Raw genomic sequence first — 16,490 nt, forward strand, 5'->3', positions numbered from 1 at the left:
TATCCTACCCTTCCCTTCCCCCAGTACCCAGGGTGGCTCAGCCGCCGCAGAAGCCCCCCTTCCCCCCCGGGCAGCCCCGCTCCGCCCTGGGCCCTGCCGCCCCCAGCGGCTCCGGGAGCGCCGCGCTCACCTCCTCCTCCTGGCGCTACGTTGCGTGTGCGGCGACTCCGCAGCCGCGCATCCTCCGTGCGCAGCCGCTGCCCCACGTCCACGTTCCCCCGGTGCCAGAACGCCGGCAGCAGGTGTGCACCTGGCCGGCCGTGTGCTTGCTGCATGGATCTGTCCAGCCAGGAGATGACGCAAAGCTCGGTGGGATCTTGGAGATCTCCCCTTTCAGCTAAACACAATAGTCTAAAAATAAACTGAAGGGTGTTGATGGATTGACGGTTACAGGAATAAGGCATTACCCCGTGACTGTTCGTATTCCTGCTGTGATTTCTCTCCCGAGAATAATATGATTAATGGTCTACTTGCAGAATGATGCTTTACCTAACCGCAGGTATGCCAGGTAACAATACGGCAGCCATCGCTAAGCGCTTGCAGCAGAGGACTCCAGGTTAAGCACGTGTGTATACCACCCATAGCAAAGGCTGATAAAAAGGCAACTATAAAAAGGAACTTGCTAAATGGAGTCTGTCATTTAATAGCACATGGCAAAACAGTAATTTCTAAAAGCTATTTTATGTCACATCTTCACTGCTACTGACATGAATGTGACACATTTTAGGATAACTACAGAAATGTTCTGAGATTTATACCCCATAAACGAGAACAAATCCACAAACTACACACTCAAATGTAGATTACTGTCTCATTTTGCTCTTACATCTGCAGTTTACAGGATTAAGCAATAGGGACCTCCATTTAGAGCGTCTAATCTCCCTCAAAACCAAAATAAACTTTATATAAATGGATGTGTACTTGAACTGTTCTGTAAAACTAAAAACAGAGCCTCAACTTTGACAGTCTTTCCTGGTGCTTAAGGGACTTGTTTGTCAGACACCTACCACAGTCTCCCTTCCTAAGGTTCAAGTGCACTTGTTCAAGACCAGCTTTCATTGATGATCAAAAATAGGTTACTGCTTTGTCCATGCCAAAGCTACGTTAGCATTCAAAATATTTGGTAAATATTAGCAGAGGAAAAACCCCTCAAGGCTCGCTCTTGCAAACACAAATTGATATCACAACTTGCTATTACAGGACTCAGAATTTATTTTCTTCCTTGTGATATTTCCTTTACCTCTGTACTATTTCCATCTCTACCTCTGTGTGAGCTATGACAGCTAGCAATTGCTTTGTTGAGCCTTATTTACCTCAGTGATATAATACAAAATCTGGTGCTCTGGTGCCTACAGCCAGTCAAAGGCAGAGGGTAGGAGCATGTTCCTGACAATGGCAAGAAGCAGCTGCCTCTTTTGATGGTGGTGAACTATTAACATTGGCTCCTTATTTCATTAAACTGGAGCTTCCAATACTTAACCACAACATCAAACAACCTTGTTAAGGCCCTCTCATAACTGCTTCTCTGGTATTAGATCTGGACAATAATCTAGTAACTAAAGGAGGCAGGCTCAACTAGGCTGATGGGGGCAGGAGGTTTCTATCAGATCACTGAGCTGAACTGATCTGGCTAGGAAGTTGGGGGTATGTGGGGAAGGAGGCAGAGAATAGAAAGCAAGCAAGCAGAACTATTCCTTTCATTAACATATCACAAGAGGCTTAGAAGCCTACTCCTGCTAAATTATGTTGTACCATCCTTATGCTAGTTGTGAGACTTACCAACATGTATCTATTATGAAGAGCCAGAACAGAATCACTTCTGACCTAAGTATTTTCCAACTTACTCCTTTTTGATGTCCACAGTTCACATATGACAACATAATCTAAATTTCCAAGTCATTATAGAAGAACAGGGTCAGAAAAGGGACACCACCAATGGTTTTATTAAAACCAAAATTATGCAGTGTTTTCAACTCTTACATTCTGCCAATAAGCAATTCGCACATACAGAAAGCTAACGAACGGTTTCAAGTGTTTACTCTTAAATAATTTTACAACCGATAACAAACAAACAGTTCTAATTCCAAAAGATGTAAACATTTGCTTGTGCAAATCAACTTTTAACTCTATGGCTTCTTACATTCATCTCTTACAACATTATCAGCATCTAAACCTGCTTCTGCAACATCTACTTAACACTGTTCTACTGCTCTAAAAATAAGTTAAAACCACCCTGCCATATTAAGATAAAAACATTTCACTGCTCACAACTGAAAATACTTGGTACCTATTACAGAACACATTGCTGGATGAAGTTTTAAGATTTGTCACTTCTTAAATGACCTGCACATTTATTTTGCCTGTGTTCCCATAATTCTCCAGTGTGTACATATGTCAAAATACATTCTCCCAGTTTACTCCAATAGAAATAAATATACACTGTCTCAAAAGAAGTAGACCTGGTATAAGATCCAAAGTAGTGCTACAATACACTTAAAACTAAGCAGTAGATAAATTTAACTACCAATACACAAGCATCAAGACATTTTCTTTCTCATGTCTGTTAGCTTCGTTTTAAATGTCAGAAATTTTTCAACTTTGTACTTAGTCTAAATACTGCAAAAACTTTGGGAAATGCAGCATGTTTTAAGAAGCTGAGATAATCAAGTATGGGACCTAATACAAATGTTTGTAAAACCAGGTTATTTTTGTTTTAGATGTCAATTTCAGTTGGGTAGACTTGACTAATATTTGGAAAAGTTTCAGTAAATGAAGAAAACCTCAATATAAACTGTTATTTGTGCAAGTCTGACTCATACAGTTAAAAAAATTAAAAAAAAAACAAAAAAAAGAAAAAACCTGACAAATAGAGCTAAAACATTAATCATACAAATTGAGATTTTCTAGAGGTTAACCAAGTTACAATAAGCCAAATTAACCATCATATTTGATCTCACAAGTCTATAGGTTTTGCAGCTGGTAGCAGTTTCACTTTAGATATTGGATTCTTTGGAGAGCCTCTGTAACAAACTCTTTCTTTTCCTGGAGCACCTCTTGCGATCATAGAGTTTTCTGGAATATTTATATTTGCATTACCTTTTAAACTGGATTTCACTGGTCTCTGATTGGTTAGATCCTCTAGAACAGACTTCGATGAATGAACAGTCACTTTCTGTTCGTGGATTCCAGCAGTTCTGACAGAAACATCAGGCTTGTCTGATGGATTTAACAGCCTGCCACATGATTTGGATGTCAAGTCTAGCTGCTTACGAGATACACAAACTTGGTCATGTGTACTTTCACTCCTGAGTGGCAACACCACAGAATTTTCTGAGGGCTTTTCTGTGCAGGACAATAGTGCAGAATCATAGCTCAAAGACTTAACAAGCGGTGAACCAACCTCACTCGCTTTAAGCAGCTGAGAGCCTACAGATCGTCTGTTAGCCTCCAATAAGGAATTAATTCTTCTTACAGACTGTCTAACAGGAGTACGTTGAAACTTAAGAGGTGGTTTAGTTTTGCTTGCAGAACGCGGATCATTTAATGAAAGTTTGTTGAACCATTGTATGTGGTCAGAAACCTTTCCATGGTCAGAAACAGTTGATGGCTTAGTTAAAGTTTTATCAGAATTTTCAGCTTGCAAGTATTGGTTGCCTATTTCAGTTTGCGATTTAGGCAACTCTGAAGTAGGAAGCTGTCCAGCCACAGGAAATTTAGCAGTACCTTCTTCCACATTACAGCATTTTACCACACAGTTTTCAGCTGTTTGTGAGTGCATTAATTCTATTTCCTCTTTTCTTCCAAAGGAATCTAAATTATTTAAGTCATCTTTTGATGAACTGTTCTGAACAGCCAACTTGTCTTCCCTGGCCAGTACTTGCGGAACAGGAAGTTCTGTTACATTTTTTATAACTGGCTTCAGGACTTGAAGTTCAATCTCAACAGAAGTTGTGAAGTTTCTTTTCCCCAATAGTTTAATTTCATCTTTTTTTGATTGCTGTTTATCAACAGCATAAGATTGATTAAATTGGTGTGACATCTCTCTGGATTTTGTATTCGCTAGATGTTCAGAAACTTCTTCAGCTAACAATTCTTTCTTTGGACTGATCCCACTGACACACAAGGTTTCCTTTAATGTTTCATCTGCTGCATCTGAGAAGGAAGACTTTGTATCACCCCTCAAATTGTGAAGATTACTTCCAGATGCAGAGAAAGCTTGCTTAACTTTCAGCAGTGTTTCTGCAGTCAAATTACTTTCCTCTTCACTAAGTTGCAAGCTGTTGTCTTGTTTGCTTGCAGCTGTGGAGTTGAATTCATCTGGAATTAATGGTGGCTTTCCAAATACCAAAATGGATTCTGAAGAACTGATTCCCATTTTAGAGTGTCCTGGAAGAATCTCCTCATTCCTGCTGATCACCTGAGAATCTGCAACAGTAGGACTATTCCATGACATTCGATTAACTACTTTATTGTGACATTTTGGATTTAGCAAGTTTTCTTCTGACTTGCTCACATTCTTTGAACCTTAAAATAAATATCATAGTGTTTAAGAATGCTGTTTCATGATCGTAATGATTATAGGCAAAATTCTTGCTAAAAACCTTAATTATCAAAGCAGCAATGAATTTAAAGATGCTATTGCTTCTTTAAGTTTAGAGATATGAAAAAAGATTGTAATATTAAGAACTGAAATCACATCTCATCTCACTTAACAAGAGGACTACTAAAATACACTAGAAACACAAGTTTGTCCTAAACTGATTATTTTTCCCCAGAGGTCACTAACTTTCATTCATAAAGTTACCTTTGCTTTAGAAAAAAGAAAGTTTCCCCCACCTAATGCATTCTGTTAGACGCTCACCTTTCTTAGGGAATTTTTCACTGACACGTGGGCTGAAGAGTACATCTTTTTTTGCGCATTCGGTTCTGTTTTCCAAACCTTGTTGACTTGCAAGACGCCTTCCAATATTTTCAGATCTATTACCAACTGCACATCCTGATACAATATTCTTGAATGAAAGGCATTAATTACTTTCATATAAACTTGTAATTTGGAATCTCATTTACAGAGGAACCTCCAAGGAAAAGGCTATGTAAATCAGCCATAGCAGACTTTTCTTGGTTATACTTCATTTTCCCTTGATTCTCTGTAGACCTAGGTGGGGAACAACCCACCTGCAGTAAGGCAGGCTTCACCACACTCTGAACATAGTGATTCTGTGCATAGGCTCTGCAATATTTGAATTTCAGAAAACTGAGACCAACTGATCACAATTGTGGCAGATCAATCCCAGCTAGCAGGTAAGGTCCCATCCAGCCACTTGCTCATTCCCTCCACTCTCCAGCAGTATGATGGAGAAAATTGGAAAGGCAAAAGGTGCAGGGGAAGCAAAATCGCCACCACCTCCCAAAAAGACCCCCACCAGACAAAAAACCCCCACAAACTACCAAACCCACAAGTGACACAAAACCAGTCACTCATGACACGTAGACCAATGCTCAACAAACCATGAGTAGTGGCTACTTTGCAAAAACTCAACCCATCCTGGTTTTATTGGTGAGCATGATACTGTCACCAAACAGTTCCTTGGTCAGTTCAGGTCAGCTATCCAATCTGTCTCCTCCCCTAACCAAACCCAGAACAAGCTGAGCAGTTAGCACTATGAAACTAAACCTAAATCTTCGTGTCCTTGATAACAGGTCCTTCCTGCTACTGAAACTACAGTGCCCAAAACTTGGGATTAACATATGCACAGTAACAAGACAACTAGGTTAGAAGCAGAATACTTACCATTTCTCTGTTGCTTTTTCCCAAACCAAACTTCAAGCGTAATGACCTACGAACCATTTCTTTTCGACTAATCTTTGGAGAAAAACAACCTGTCTTTCCTGATTCAGCCCTGGAAGGACAGAGTAGAACAACTGACACTAACACTTTAGGAGAGCAATGAAAACATACTGACACTTATTTATGGCTATTTCCTCTAGTTCTACTTTTGCTGTTGCCTTCTTGACAAGCTTTCCTAATAGGCACAAAAGGTTAATATACCAGATCTTTTGCTTAGCTCTATTTTGCCACATTAGAAAACCTGGTCATTTTAAGATACTATAAAAATTTGGTATGTTATGAACACCAAACAAGACTGAGATTTTACACATCAGTCAAGGGCTCTAGACCTACCTTTCCAATTTATCTTTAGTTTGAGAGTTAAGGCAAATTACCTGTATAATTTTTTGCTTGCATGTCTTTTACTTCTTCTGTTCCCTGTACTAGACAGATGATTTTCACCAGCAGTTGAAGGAGACAGTGAGATTTGTGATGACTCAAGACACACACATGGGCTTGCTTCAAAATGAACTACAGGAACAAAACCATATTTACATGATCTTAAAATAGTCACTATTTTCCAGAAAAAGATTTAAGTTAATACAATAAGGAATACATTTTTAAACAGCACAGATTTGTTTGCTTGTTTTGGGGAGTGCTGGCTTGAAATTTCTTTGACTTCCACTTTTCTTTAATATTAAACAAAGCTGTTGCTTGTAGCATTCGTAGAAGCAGAAGAATGCAATCAATTGCATGCTACTGATATTACTACCTCAAGTTTCCACACTATCATCAGATAAGTTCCTCAAACTTAAGAGCTTAATAAGAGAAATTAAATTCAGCCTTAATATTATTTGCAGTGTGCTTCTTTTGCATACCTAGCCAGAACAGTTAAATCAACAACAACTGAAAGAGTTGCTATTCCAGTAAGCATTTTTTAATTAAACAGATGCATTATTTCTGTCTTTGGGAAGCGTTACTGATTTAGTTGCTTATCCATAGAAACAAGAATTTCATGATGAGCATGAAATGGTTTAATAAAGCAAAGCAATTCTCAACTGAGGAAAAAAAGCCCTGATCTTCAGGCAAAACCAAACATAGCCAATCCAAAAACTTCTTTTTACTCTAACTTCAGTTGGCACCACATTAAGGAACCAAACAAAACAGGATCTGCAGAATACTTGGAAGCACTCTAGTAGAATGAAATGGTATTAAAGCATTGTCGAGTGTTTTGGTTTTGGTTTTTTTTTCCTCTATAGATTGAGGGGTTTTTAGGATCTAGAGAAAACAGGAGGTGATTGGATTCAAGAAAAACTTTTATAACAGCAACAATTACATTTCACTTAGAGCTAAGACCTGCTATTTAAGTATTTAGGAGAGAGAAGACTACAACTTTAAAAAGGTTGGAAGCACAGGAAGTCTTCATGGATTTGTGCGCTAAGACACAAACGCAAGTACAACCTAGATGGTACAGAGGGACTGAAAAAGATAAAAACATAACAATGGCAAATTTGAGAGATTAATAGAACAGAAAACAAGAAACAGATTTTGCTTTAGGTCAACCCATACAACATAACAGCCAGTGGAGAAGAAAAGCCTGGAGAAGAGAAGGCTGCGTTGAGACCTCATAGCAGCCTTCCAGTATCTGAAGGGGGCCTATAGGGATGCTGGGGAGGGACTCTTCATTAGGGACTGTAGTGATAGGACAAGGGGTAACGGGTTAAAACTTAAACAGGGGAAGTTTAGATTGGGTATAAGGAGGAAATTCTTTCCTGTTAGGGTGGTGAGGCACTGGAATAGGTTGCCCAGGGAGGTTGTGAATGCTCCATCACTGGCAGTGTTCAAGACCAGGTTGGATGAGGCCTTAGGTGATATGGTTTAGTGTGAGGGGTCCCTGCCCATGACAGGGGGGTTGGAACTAGATGATCTTAAGGTCCTTTCCAACCCTAACTATTCTATGATTCTATGATGAACATAAACACAGACTAAGACAGGGAAGTCGTGCAAGGAGCATTGTTAAGTGAAGTTTATCAATGACTGCCTAACAAGAACAGAAGTCAGTACCTTTAAAAGCCAGAAACAACCTCTTCAAGCAGCAAGAGAAAAGTGAAGACACTGTACCTGATGCTGGTGTTGAGCTGCTGGTGAAAATGCTACTTGGTAACAACTCAAAAGCAAAACTATGCTTTAAAGATCGTCTCTTCTTGCTGGACAAGCCCTGAGAGCAGTCAGATGGAAGTTTACGTTTGGTACTTGGAGTAAGAACCACCGGAGTCACAGATGAAAGGACTGAAATTAAGAAATCCAAATTTGCAAAAACAACTTAAAGGGTGAGAGTTTACAAAAATATAAATAGAGGGTTGTTTTGTTTGTTATTTAACTCTAGTTTAAAAAAAAGAGTACTGTTGTAAAAGCTCAGCCAAAGTGCATGCATTTTGAAGAGGCAAAGCAATCTGTATAGCTTAGGGGTTGGTTTTATTTTGTTGTTTTGTTGCAGAGTACCAGAAAAGAAAATCCAAACTTACACATTAATAACATAAGGAGGGGGAGGGGGGGAAGGAAGTATGTATTAAGAAAAAAAAAGAAATAATTGTCATCTTATGTAAGTTTAAGAGAGATTAGAAGTGAAAGAATTTCAGTATTGGTAAATTAATTCCAAAGATGATAAAATGCTGCACTACTGCACTGAAGCCTTAGCATGCATTAGATGAAAAGCACAAATTCAGTTCTGTAATCCTAGAATCACACACCCGCTGCTGCAGTGACTGTAGCTGCTCCAAAAACTACAGTAAATGCAGTATCCTCAATAAATATGTAACTATATTCAAAGTTTTAAACTACTTAAAACATAATCAGTTATCTTCAACTAAGTTCCAGTTCTTCAGTTAAAAAAAAAATAAAATAGTTGACAAATCCAGAAGATACTGCATAGGTTTTATTTAGTAAGAATACACCAATACCTACCGCTTCTGTCTTGTTGTGGTGTAGTGGATGGTGTTCTGTTAGATTTAAATTTATTCAATGCACCACTAACAATATCTGAAATGCAAGACACAGCAAGGAATCAAATTTAATTATGAAGTTTGTCTTGCTCTATTTTCAACTCAAGTTTAACTTGTATTCTTTCAGAGAGAAAAAACAAATCAGTTTAAATGCTTGCTTTATGTAAAGAAAAATATAAATCTTCTCACAAAGATGTTTATTCATTTCACAGTAGCTGAAAAATTCTATTTTCTGTGAAAAAAAAAAAAATCATGCATGGATGACAGAAGTTTCTTGTAGAAAATTGAATTCTACTGGTCATTATAAAATTATATGCCTTGTGATTTCTTGTAGACAAACCTACCAGGTACCCATTCAAGTCTTCGTCAAAGTCTCAGTGACTTCCACACTTTACTAGACAGTCATCTTGAAGCTGAAAAGCTCTTACAGCTTTCAAGTTAGGCCCAAACAGAAGTATGAAAGTAACATACAACTTTTCTGTGAACTTTTTTTTTTGTTTGGGGTGTTATTTTTTTGAAGGCAAAATTAAACCCAGCAGAGTAGTTTTACTCAGCATGAAGTTTTACATTTACCCTGTTTTTAACAGTATAAAAATAGAAGCAGATTACACACACAGGAAAAAAAAAAACAAAAACAAAAACAAAACAAAAACACAAGCCAAAAACCACAACCACACCACACCTTGGCTAAATATATACAATAATGAAACCTTAAATTCAGTTGCTGTCTTATTTAATATTCCAGGCACATGAGCTGAATACATACTTATACTTTTGTATCAATACATATAAGATCAGTGTTACAGTGGATTTGAAGTCAAGAATATGTGTTCCATAATATTTCTTCAAAGAAAATGCAGAACAGAGAACATACCATTTGATTGGCCATATTTGGCAGAACAAAGAAACTACTGAATGGCTAAACTGAAAAAAAACAAAAAACCCACACCAAAAAAACAGATGCCCAAACCAAACGCATCCATATCAGAGGACACAGTATCAGATAATCATAGAATCATAGAACAATTAGGGTTGGAAAGGACCTTAAGATCACCAAGTTCCAACCCCCCTGCCATGGGCAGGGATACCTCACACTAAACAATATCACCCAAGGCTTTGTCCAACCTGGTCTTGAACACTTGAATTAAAAGTTATGCTTCAAAACACAAAATAGTTACTTAATTTAAAACACACATGCCATTTATATCCTTGCCTTCTCATGATCTGACTTAAATACCTAAGTTCCCAAGTATAATTTCAAAACTATCAAGAAAAAGAAAAAACAAACGAAAAATAAACAAAAACAAACAAAAAAACACCTTTACTTTATAGCAGCCCTCCAGTATCTGAAGCGGGCCTATAAGGATGCGGGGGGGGACTCTCTGGCAGTGGTAGGACAAGGGGTAATGGGTTCAAACTTAAACAAGGGAAGTTTAGACTGGATATAAGGAAGATGTTCTTTACTGTGAGGGTGGTTGAGGCGCTAGAATGGCTTGTCCAAAGAAGTTGTGAATGATCCACCCCCAGCAGTATTCAAGGCTGGGTTGAACAGAGCCTTGGGTGACACCGGTTAGTGCAAGGTGTCCCTGCCCATGGCAGGGGGGTTGGAACTAGATGATCTTAAGGTCCTTTCCAACCCTAACTATTCTGTGATCCTATGATTCTGCAGCAGGATCTGGACTTGGAAAAAAGGCCAGAATATTAATCTGGTTTCACAAATCTGAGCACAAGCAAAATAGCTTTCTTGGCAGACAGACACATCAGAATACAAGTGAAGTAAATATACAGTAAATATTATTGAGGTCTTTTGCAAATCAAACCCAACAAATTTCACAGGCCTGTCTTCTGCTTGTTGAAGCAGCATGTGCTTAGATTCAGCAAACATCAAGTTTCAAAATAATTCGATTTTAGTTGCTGAAACTTTCAGACAACATACCTACCCCCAACACTTTGGTGCCTCCTCTTCTTGCATTCAGTAGGAGATTCATTTTCACCATCTTCATAGCCCCACAGTGAGGGAGTAGATTGAAAGGCATCAACATCTAACATTGCAGGAATCTTTTCCAAGATGAATTCTGGTACTTGCCCTGAATTAGTTGAGAAATATTTTTTTTAAAGTTACCTTACAAGTTGAAAACTTGTACACAAGTATATGAAACAAGACATTTTGATAAACATTTATCACCTTACCGATTTCCGATGCATGGTCAATAAGTGTTTGCACAACAGCAACTTGCAAGCGAATTCTTTTTTCTGTACTGGCTGACATCTTTGCATTCTCATTAGAGTGCAAGAGGTTGGGAGCAAAAATCACTGCCAGATTACTGCTATCCATTCTGTTTTCTTTGGATCTTCACAAGAAAAATTTGCGGGTTCACACAAATTATCAGGACATAAGCAGTGGAGAGAGAAAACACCAAATAAGACAAATACCATTTGGAAAAGAAAAAAAAAAAAAAGGACTAATTCATTTGAGCACTTACATACCAAGAATAATGTGTTTAGACTTATGCACCCCAGGCTAAGTAACCACACAACTATGTTACTGAAATCAAGAGGTTACAGACCCTGGTCAGTTCTGGGGAACGCAAGGCGCCACTTAGATTACATGAATTTTATCAGTCACTCCTTTTGTTTTCCAAACAAGAATGAGGAATACAGCTATGGAAGAATGGAACAAAGTCTAGTCTCCAGCAAAATACAGTTTCATTAAGGTAACACTTTGGATTTATGAAAGAAAAGACCACAACTGAATTCTAGAGAATGACTGCAGATAAAGTCATAAACCACTCACAGAAAGTTATAGCAATTGCCTGGAAAGAGAAGTCATTAAAGGAACTGGGAAATCTTTAAAAGGACTCTTTTTACACTGACCTTAGGGACACAGTTCTCAGAAAGTTGAAGAAGTATCTCAAAGCTTGGATTGTTCTGTCAGCCATCAAACATGACAGCAACACAGTTGCAGTTTTCTTCTCATTTCCTAGCTGCTGAGCTTTGAAAAGGCCTTCCTGCAGGTGAGGTGGAAGGATGGGTTCTGGCAGCTCTCTAAAGAACTGTTTAAGAAGCCCTGCAACATCACATGGCAGTGCAGCTGAGAGGCAGTTTTCACCTTGATCCAGTTTACTCTGAAATTGTTCATAAGAAAGATGATTTGAAGTCTTCAATATACCATCAAGATTCCTAAGTTCAGGAATTAATCCTCTAGCCCATATCAGAGAAAACAGTCACAACTTGCCCATTTTTTTAGTTTCAGCCTTGTCATGTTTTACTTAACTACAGTATCTACAAAGAGACACAGATAATGTTGTCAGACCACATGTGTTAATTTATGTATTTCACACATGCCCATCCTTCTGGGAGAACACAGCTAAACAAATATCCTTATGGTATCCAGTGTGTGTAACTGCCAACAAATTTGTTCAATCCCAAAGTGTACTTTTGCTGTCTAGAAAGCTGAAAAAATTCCCAGAGCAGGGAGAGGGGGGGAAGTGAAGTTTGCCATTTTCTGAACTAGAGCTCTTCTTATTTCTAAAAGAAGTAATATTACCTGTCTACTTCCAATATTAAAGCTTGACTATAACTGAAAGGAGCCCAAAAACTAAAACATGCAGATGACCAAGTGAAATGCAGATTTATTTTTTTTTATAAAAAAAACCAAACAAACAAAACTGTCAATAATACCTTTAAAGCTTTTAAACGAGCAAGAGATCCAGACTTTCTGAAGAGTCCCTCGGTCTGAACATGTTCTTCCAAGTACTTACAAGAATCAACAAGAAAGCTGAGGAAAAAATGGTAACATAGTTCTGATACTCAGAATAAGATTTATCTTTTCCAAGAAAAGCTATTAAATGATAAACAGATAAAGCACATATAGGATAGTTTTTCCGCAATGACAAGTAGCATAAAGAAATACAATTGAATGATAGCTGTGGCTCTGAATTCCCATCTAACTTCTGCATCCCTTCTTCTCCAACTGAAACTATTCTTACATCTCCTATCAGCTTTAGCAGGTTTGGAATAAATATGTTCCCTCTTCTGACAAGAGTTCAATACTATAAAGAGAACAAAGTAAGCATAAATTTAAAGTGTCAATTTACCTTGGAATATAACCATATTCTGGCACAAGTGATTGTGGTAGCGCATGAAAAGATATCCCAAAGATTTTACCCTAAAACACAAAATTCAATTAATGTTTTTCAAAAGTTGATAGGATACCAACTACATACAGTCAGGAAAAGCACATATTCCACAAAGTACAAAAGGAAGGGTGGTTCAGACAAAGAACAGTCCCTCAGATAAGACAGATAGGAAAAGAACTATCGTCTCCAGCTATCTGTGTGTATGCTGTTACAGGTAACACCCTAGATTACGTGAAAGAATAGAAAGGTTTTCTGCAGTATGTTTTGCACTTTTTTTTTTTTACAAGGGGACCATTTACAGGTAATATCGTAGGGATATTAGACTCTTCTGGAATCTCACTGTACCTTTTTAAATTGACTATTTTTCTTAAAAATCAACGCAACACAGAATATATTTAAGTGGTTTGTTTTGTTTTTTTCCCCCCATCAGCTGATGCACTCAGGATTGCCAATTCATGGATGATCAAACTCAACAGAATAGTCTAGAAAGTTGTTCTAAACTCTTACATTTAGCATCTGTACTTGAGAAACAGTTACGATTCCATTGTCTTATAGCTGGACATCAGTTTATCTGTTACATATTAGAAAACAAGCAATTCCTTCAGCATCTACTGTTGCTCACCTACAGCATTTAAAAAAAATAAATATCCAAGATTCCTGCACAGTTATAAAAGCTGACATTTCAATGTTGCAATTTGTACTTTTATTTCTCTGCCCCACCTCTTTCTACTTGTATTTGCTGAAGGTGCAATCCAGCTCCTCCCCAAACAGGAGAGGATTGGGATCATACCCAACTTGTTATCAGAGATGAATGCAATCTCTTAGTCATTTATACCTGAAATTCAAAGTGCTGACCATGTTGAGACAATAGTTAATCAATAACTAACCCACTAGGCCACTCCAAGCCTACAAAAAACAACTATAACTCGATAAGGGAAGAAAAGCAACATTGCCATTGTATTCCAAGTTGCTACTAAAAGTACAAAAAGAGAACTAACTCCAAGATACATACTATTTGGGGTTTGGGTTCCCCCTTCCCTTCTCCCCCCCCCGTATTTACAAGATTATGTAATAGAGAACTGCAAGTGACTTGTAACGTAACATTCAATATTTGTAACCAATACCCTCACTTTACTAGGTTTTGTTTGAAACATCAGAAGTAACAATTTAAGTTCTTAAAGTTTTCTGTTCCTTTACAATAGAAATAGAATGCACCCAGCAAACCAATATACTCTATACCTTTCCTTACCTTGGTCAACTGTTATTTAAACGTATGTTTTTTTCCTCTTATTTAAGTACCACAGGCACCTGTATACACATCTTTTATCATCACGTATATTTATTATTCACAGCTCTTATAACCTTCCCTTTAAGTGGGAGGAAGAGGGAAGAGCCTAGAACCACATGCTTTATATGGCTTTTACTTTACCCTTGCTTTTTGCATTACCAGACAACTCAAGCATGTTTTTGCAATTTCCTTGGCTTATATTGACTAAGGGTCACTACAGCATTTTGTAATATCTCCATCTTACAGAAAGCTCATTGTGAGAATGCTCAGTTCTGTGCCGTATCAGTTGCATGGAGAACTTGGTTAGGACATGGTAGCATCCATGCTTTAAGTTAGAGTCTACCAGAAAATCAGTGTTCTGAAATAGTCTTCAATGCTATATAAACTGGCATCTGTTACGTTTAGTTTTACTTAAGAGCACTGAGACAGAAAGCACACTTTTTCCCTTCAACAAATTCAAAGTAGGTATTTAAGGTAACAGGAGAGATTTCATTCCTCAGAGCACAGATCTCTGTACCAAAATATGTATATAGCCATATCTTATACTGAGAGACCATAAAAACAAAGCTCTTCAAAGCAAAAATCTAAGGAATCAAGTAAAAATAAGAAACATAAAGCTTTTAGAAACAATAGATACGTATTCTGAGAAATAATACAATGACAAAGATTTAAATTCCATTGTGACTGACATTAAACACAGTAAAGAGTAAAAAGCTCTTGTGCAGATCAGAGGCATGAATGCATGTTTGAGTGGCTATCAACTACATCAACACAGAAGAACTATCTCCTTCACCATCCGATCTACCTCGCAGCGTTCAGGTCCTAAATAAGGGTGCGGGTGTGGAGTGGGGGGAGGAATTTAGCATCACTAAACCACTATCTAACTACATCACGACATGGCCACCCTGAGGAACATCTGGAGCATTTGCTTGCTGAGGAAAAACGGGGAAAACTGACTTCTCTCCTTGAAGGGATTCAGCCGTCCGTCCGTCCGCCCGCCCCACCCCCCGAGAGAGGGCTAAACCCCATCAAGGATAAGCAGGAACAACAGCGTTACGGTGACGTCCCCGATACCAGAATCGATGCCCACCGAGGACGGAAGGCCAGCTACCAGGCTCACGTTAGCTTTGCTCATATTGCAGCAACCACCGAGCTCACCCACCCCACCGCGGCGGAAAGCCAGGTACTGTCGCTGCCCGGCCAGAAGGTGTCCCCCCAAGGCACTGCAGCGCTACCATCCTCCTCAGCCCCACTTACCTCCGCAGCCGCCGCTCTGGGCTGCACGGCCGCCTCCAGGCAGCTCCCACTCTTCACCTTAATTCCGTAAGAGGCCCGCAGATCCTCCAGCACCGCCAGCCGCACCACCCTTCGCCTGTGCTCCGCCATCCCAGCGCCCGCCGCCTCCCCGCCCTTTCGCTCCCCAGCCGCTCACCGCCTCTCACACCCTACTCAGCGCCATCACAACCTCGCAACATCCAAACCAAACACCCTCCACTCCCGCACCACCGGTTACCACTCAAACCCAGCGCCTCGCCCCGCCCGCGCCTCCGATTGGGGCGCTGGCGCATTCGAAATCAGGCCCCCTCAGCCCAACGGCTGGGGCGGCTTGTTCGCATGGCGCCTGATTCCTGCGCGCGTCCTCAGCCTCTCTCAACTGCTAAGGCTTTCAGGCGATCGCGATGGGCACCTAAAGGCTCTCCCTCGCGGCTGCTGGTCCTGGGGCCCTGTGGCGGCAGCGCGGTGTCTTTCGAGAGCAGCTAGGGCCGGTTGCCGGGTGGTGTCCGCGAGTGGCTGCGTGCAGCCGGGTCCTGCCGGGTCCTGCCGGGTCCTGCCGGGTCCTGCCGGGTCCTGCCGGGTCCTGCCGGGTCTCTGGGCAGTGGGAGCTGGCGTAGAACAGGCCCATCAAGCAGGGAGAGGGGCATCTCAAACACTACCTCCGCGTTTGCTTCCGCTCTCCTCCAGCAACTCACAGGGCAGTGTTACCAAGTTTTAGGGTTAGCTTGGTTGTTTACTTGGAAATGTCTGCTTGTTTACTTGACCATAAATTTTAATTTAAAAAAGTAAACCACTGCAGTTTTGTGAGGAAACTGAATTCTTAAAGGAGGAATGAACAGGCGGTGTCAACTTTGATAGTATTGGGATACAAAAAAGACCATAGATCCTCACAACTGCTGTAGTCAGTGGTGGTTTTCCTGCGTTAGCTCTGGTCTGTGCAGATACATCTGCCATCACCA

General features: G+C 39.7%; 1 protein-coding gene across 4 annotated transcripts; it reads right to left on the reverse strand.

Annotated features, from left to right (window-relative positions):
* Window positions 1–2,858: 2,858 nt before the first annotated feature.
* Window positions 2,859–15,686, reverse strand: ARHGAP11A (Rho GTPase activating protein 11A). Of its 4 annotated transcripts, XM_057420126.1 has the most exons (12): window positions 15,514–15,686; window positions 12,927–12,997; window positions 12,511–12,607; window positions 11,704–11,954; window positions 11,020–11,180; window positions 10,770–10,916; window positions 8,792–8,866; window positions 7,949–8,116; window positions 6,223–6,358; window positions 5,792–5,900; window positions 4,862–5,009; window positions 2,859–4,524 (listed from the first exon to the last, which is right to left on the reverse strand). In XM_057420126.1, the coding sequence occupies exons 1-12, from the start codon at window positions 15,640–15,642 to the stop codon at window positions 2,954–2,956; spliced, it is 3,063 nt and encodes a 1,020-aa protein (XP_057276109.1). In that variant the 5' UTR covers window positions 15,643–15,686; the 3' UTR covers window positions 2,859–2,953. The 4 variants fall into 4 exon arrangements, with proteins under 4 accessions (XP_057276109.1, XP_057276111.1, XP_057276110.1 ...); XM_057420128.1 differs by lacking the exon at window positions 10,770–10,916; XM_057420127.1 differs by lacking the exon at window positions 8,792–8,866.
* Between the last annotated feature and the right edge of the window lie 804 nt (window positions 15,687–16,490).

Source organism: Pezoporus wallicus, unplaced genomic scaffold (assembly GCF_028554395.1).
Source record: "Pezoporus wallicus isolate ANWC-B61680 ecotype Strahan unplaced genomic scaffold, APGP_CSIRO_Pwel_v1 contig_5418, whole genome shotgun sequence".
Classification (NCBI taxonomy): Eukaryota; Metazoa; Chordata; class Aves; order Psittaciformes; family Psittacidae; genus Pezoporus; species Pezoporus wallicus.

What these genes read in the sequence shown, in the direction of transcription:
- ARHGAP11A (XM_057420126.1), bottom strand. Translation starts at nt 15,642, where the DNA reads ATGGCGGAGCACAGGCGAAGGGTGGTGCGGCTGGCGGTGCTGGAGGAT. An exon ending in ACCACAACAAGACAGAAGCG is followed by an intron (nt 8,117 to 8,791) that starts GTAGGTATTGGT and finishes TCTTAATTTCAG; the next exon opens with TCCTTTCATCTGTGACTCCG. An exon ending in TGAAAAATTCCCTAAGAAAG is followed by an intron (nt 4,525 to 4,861) that starts GTGAGCGTCTAA and finishes ATTTATTTTAAG; the next exon opens with GTTCAAAGAATGTGAGCAAG.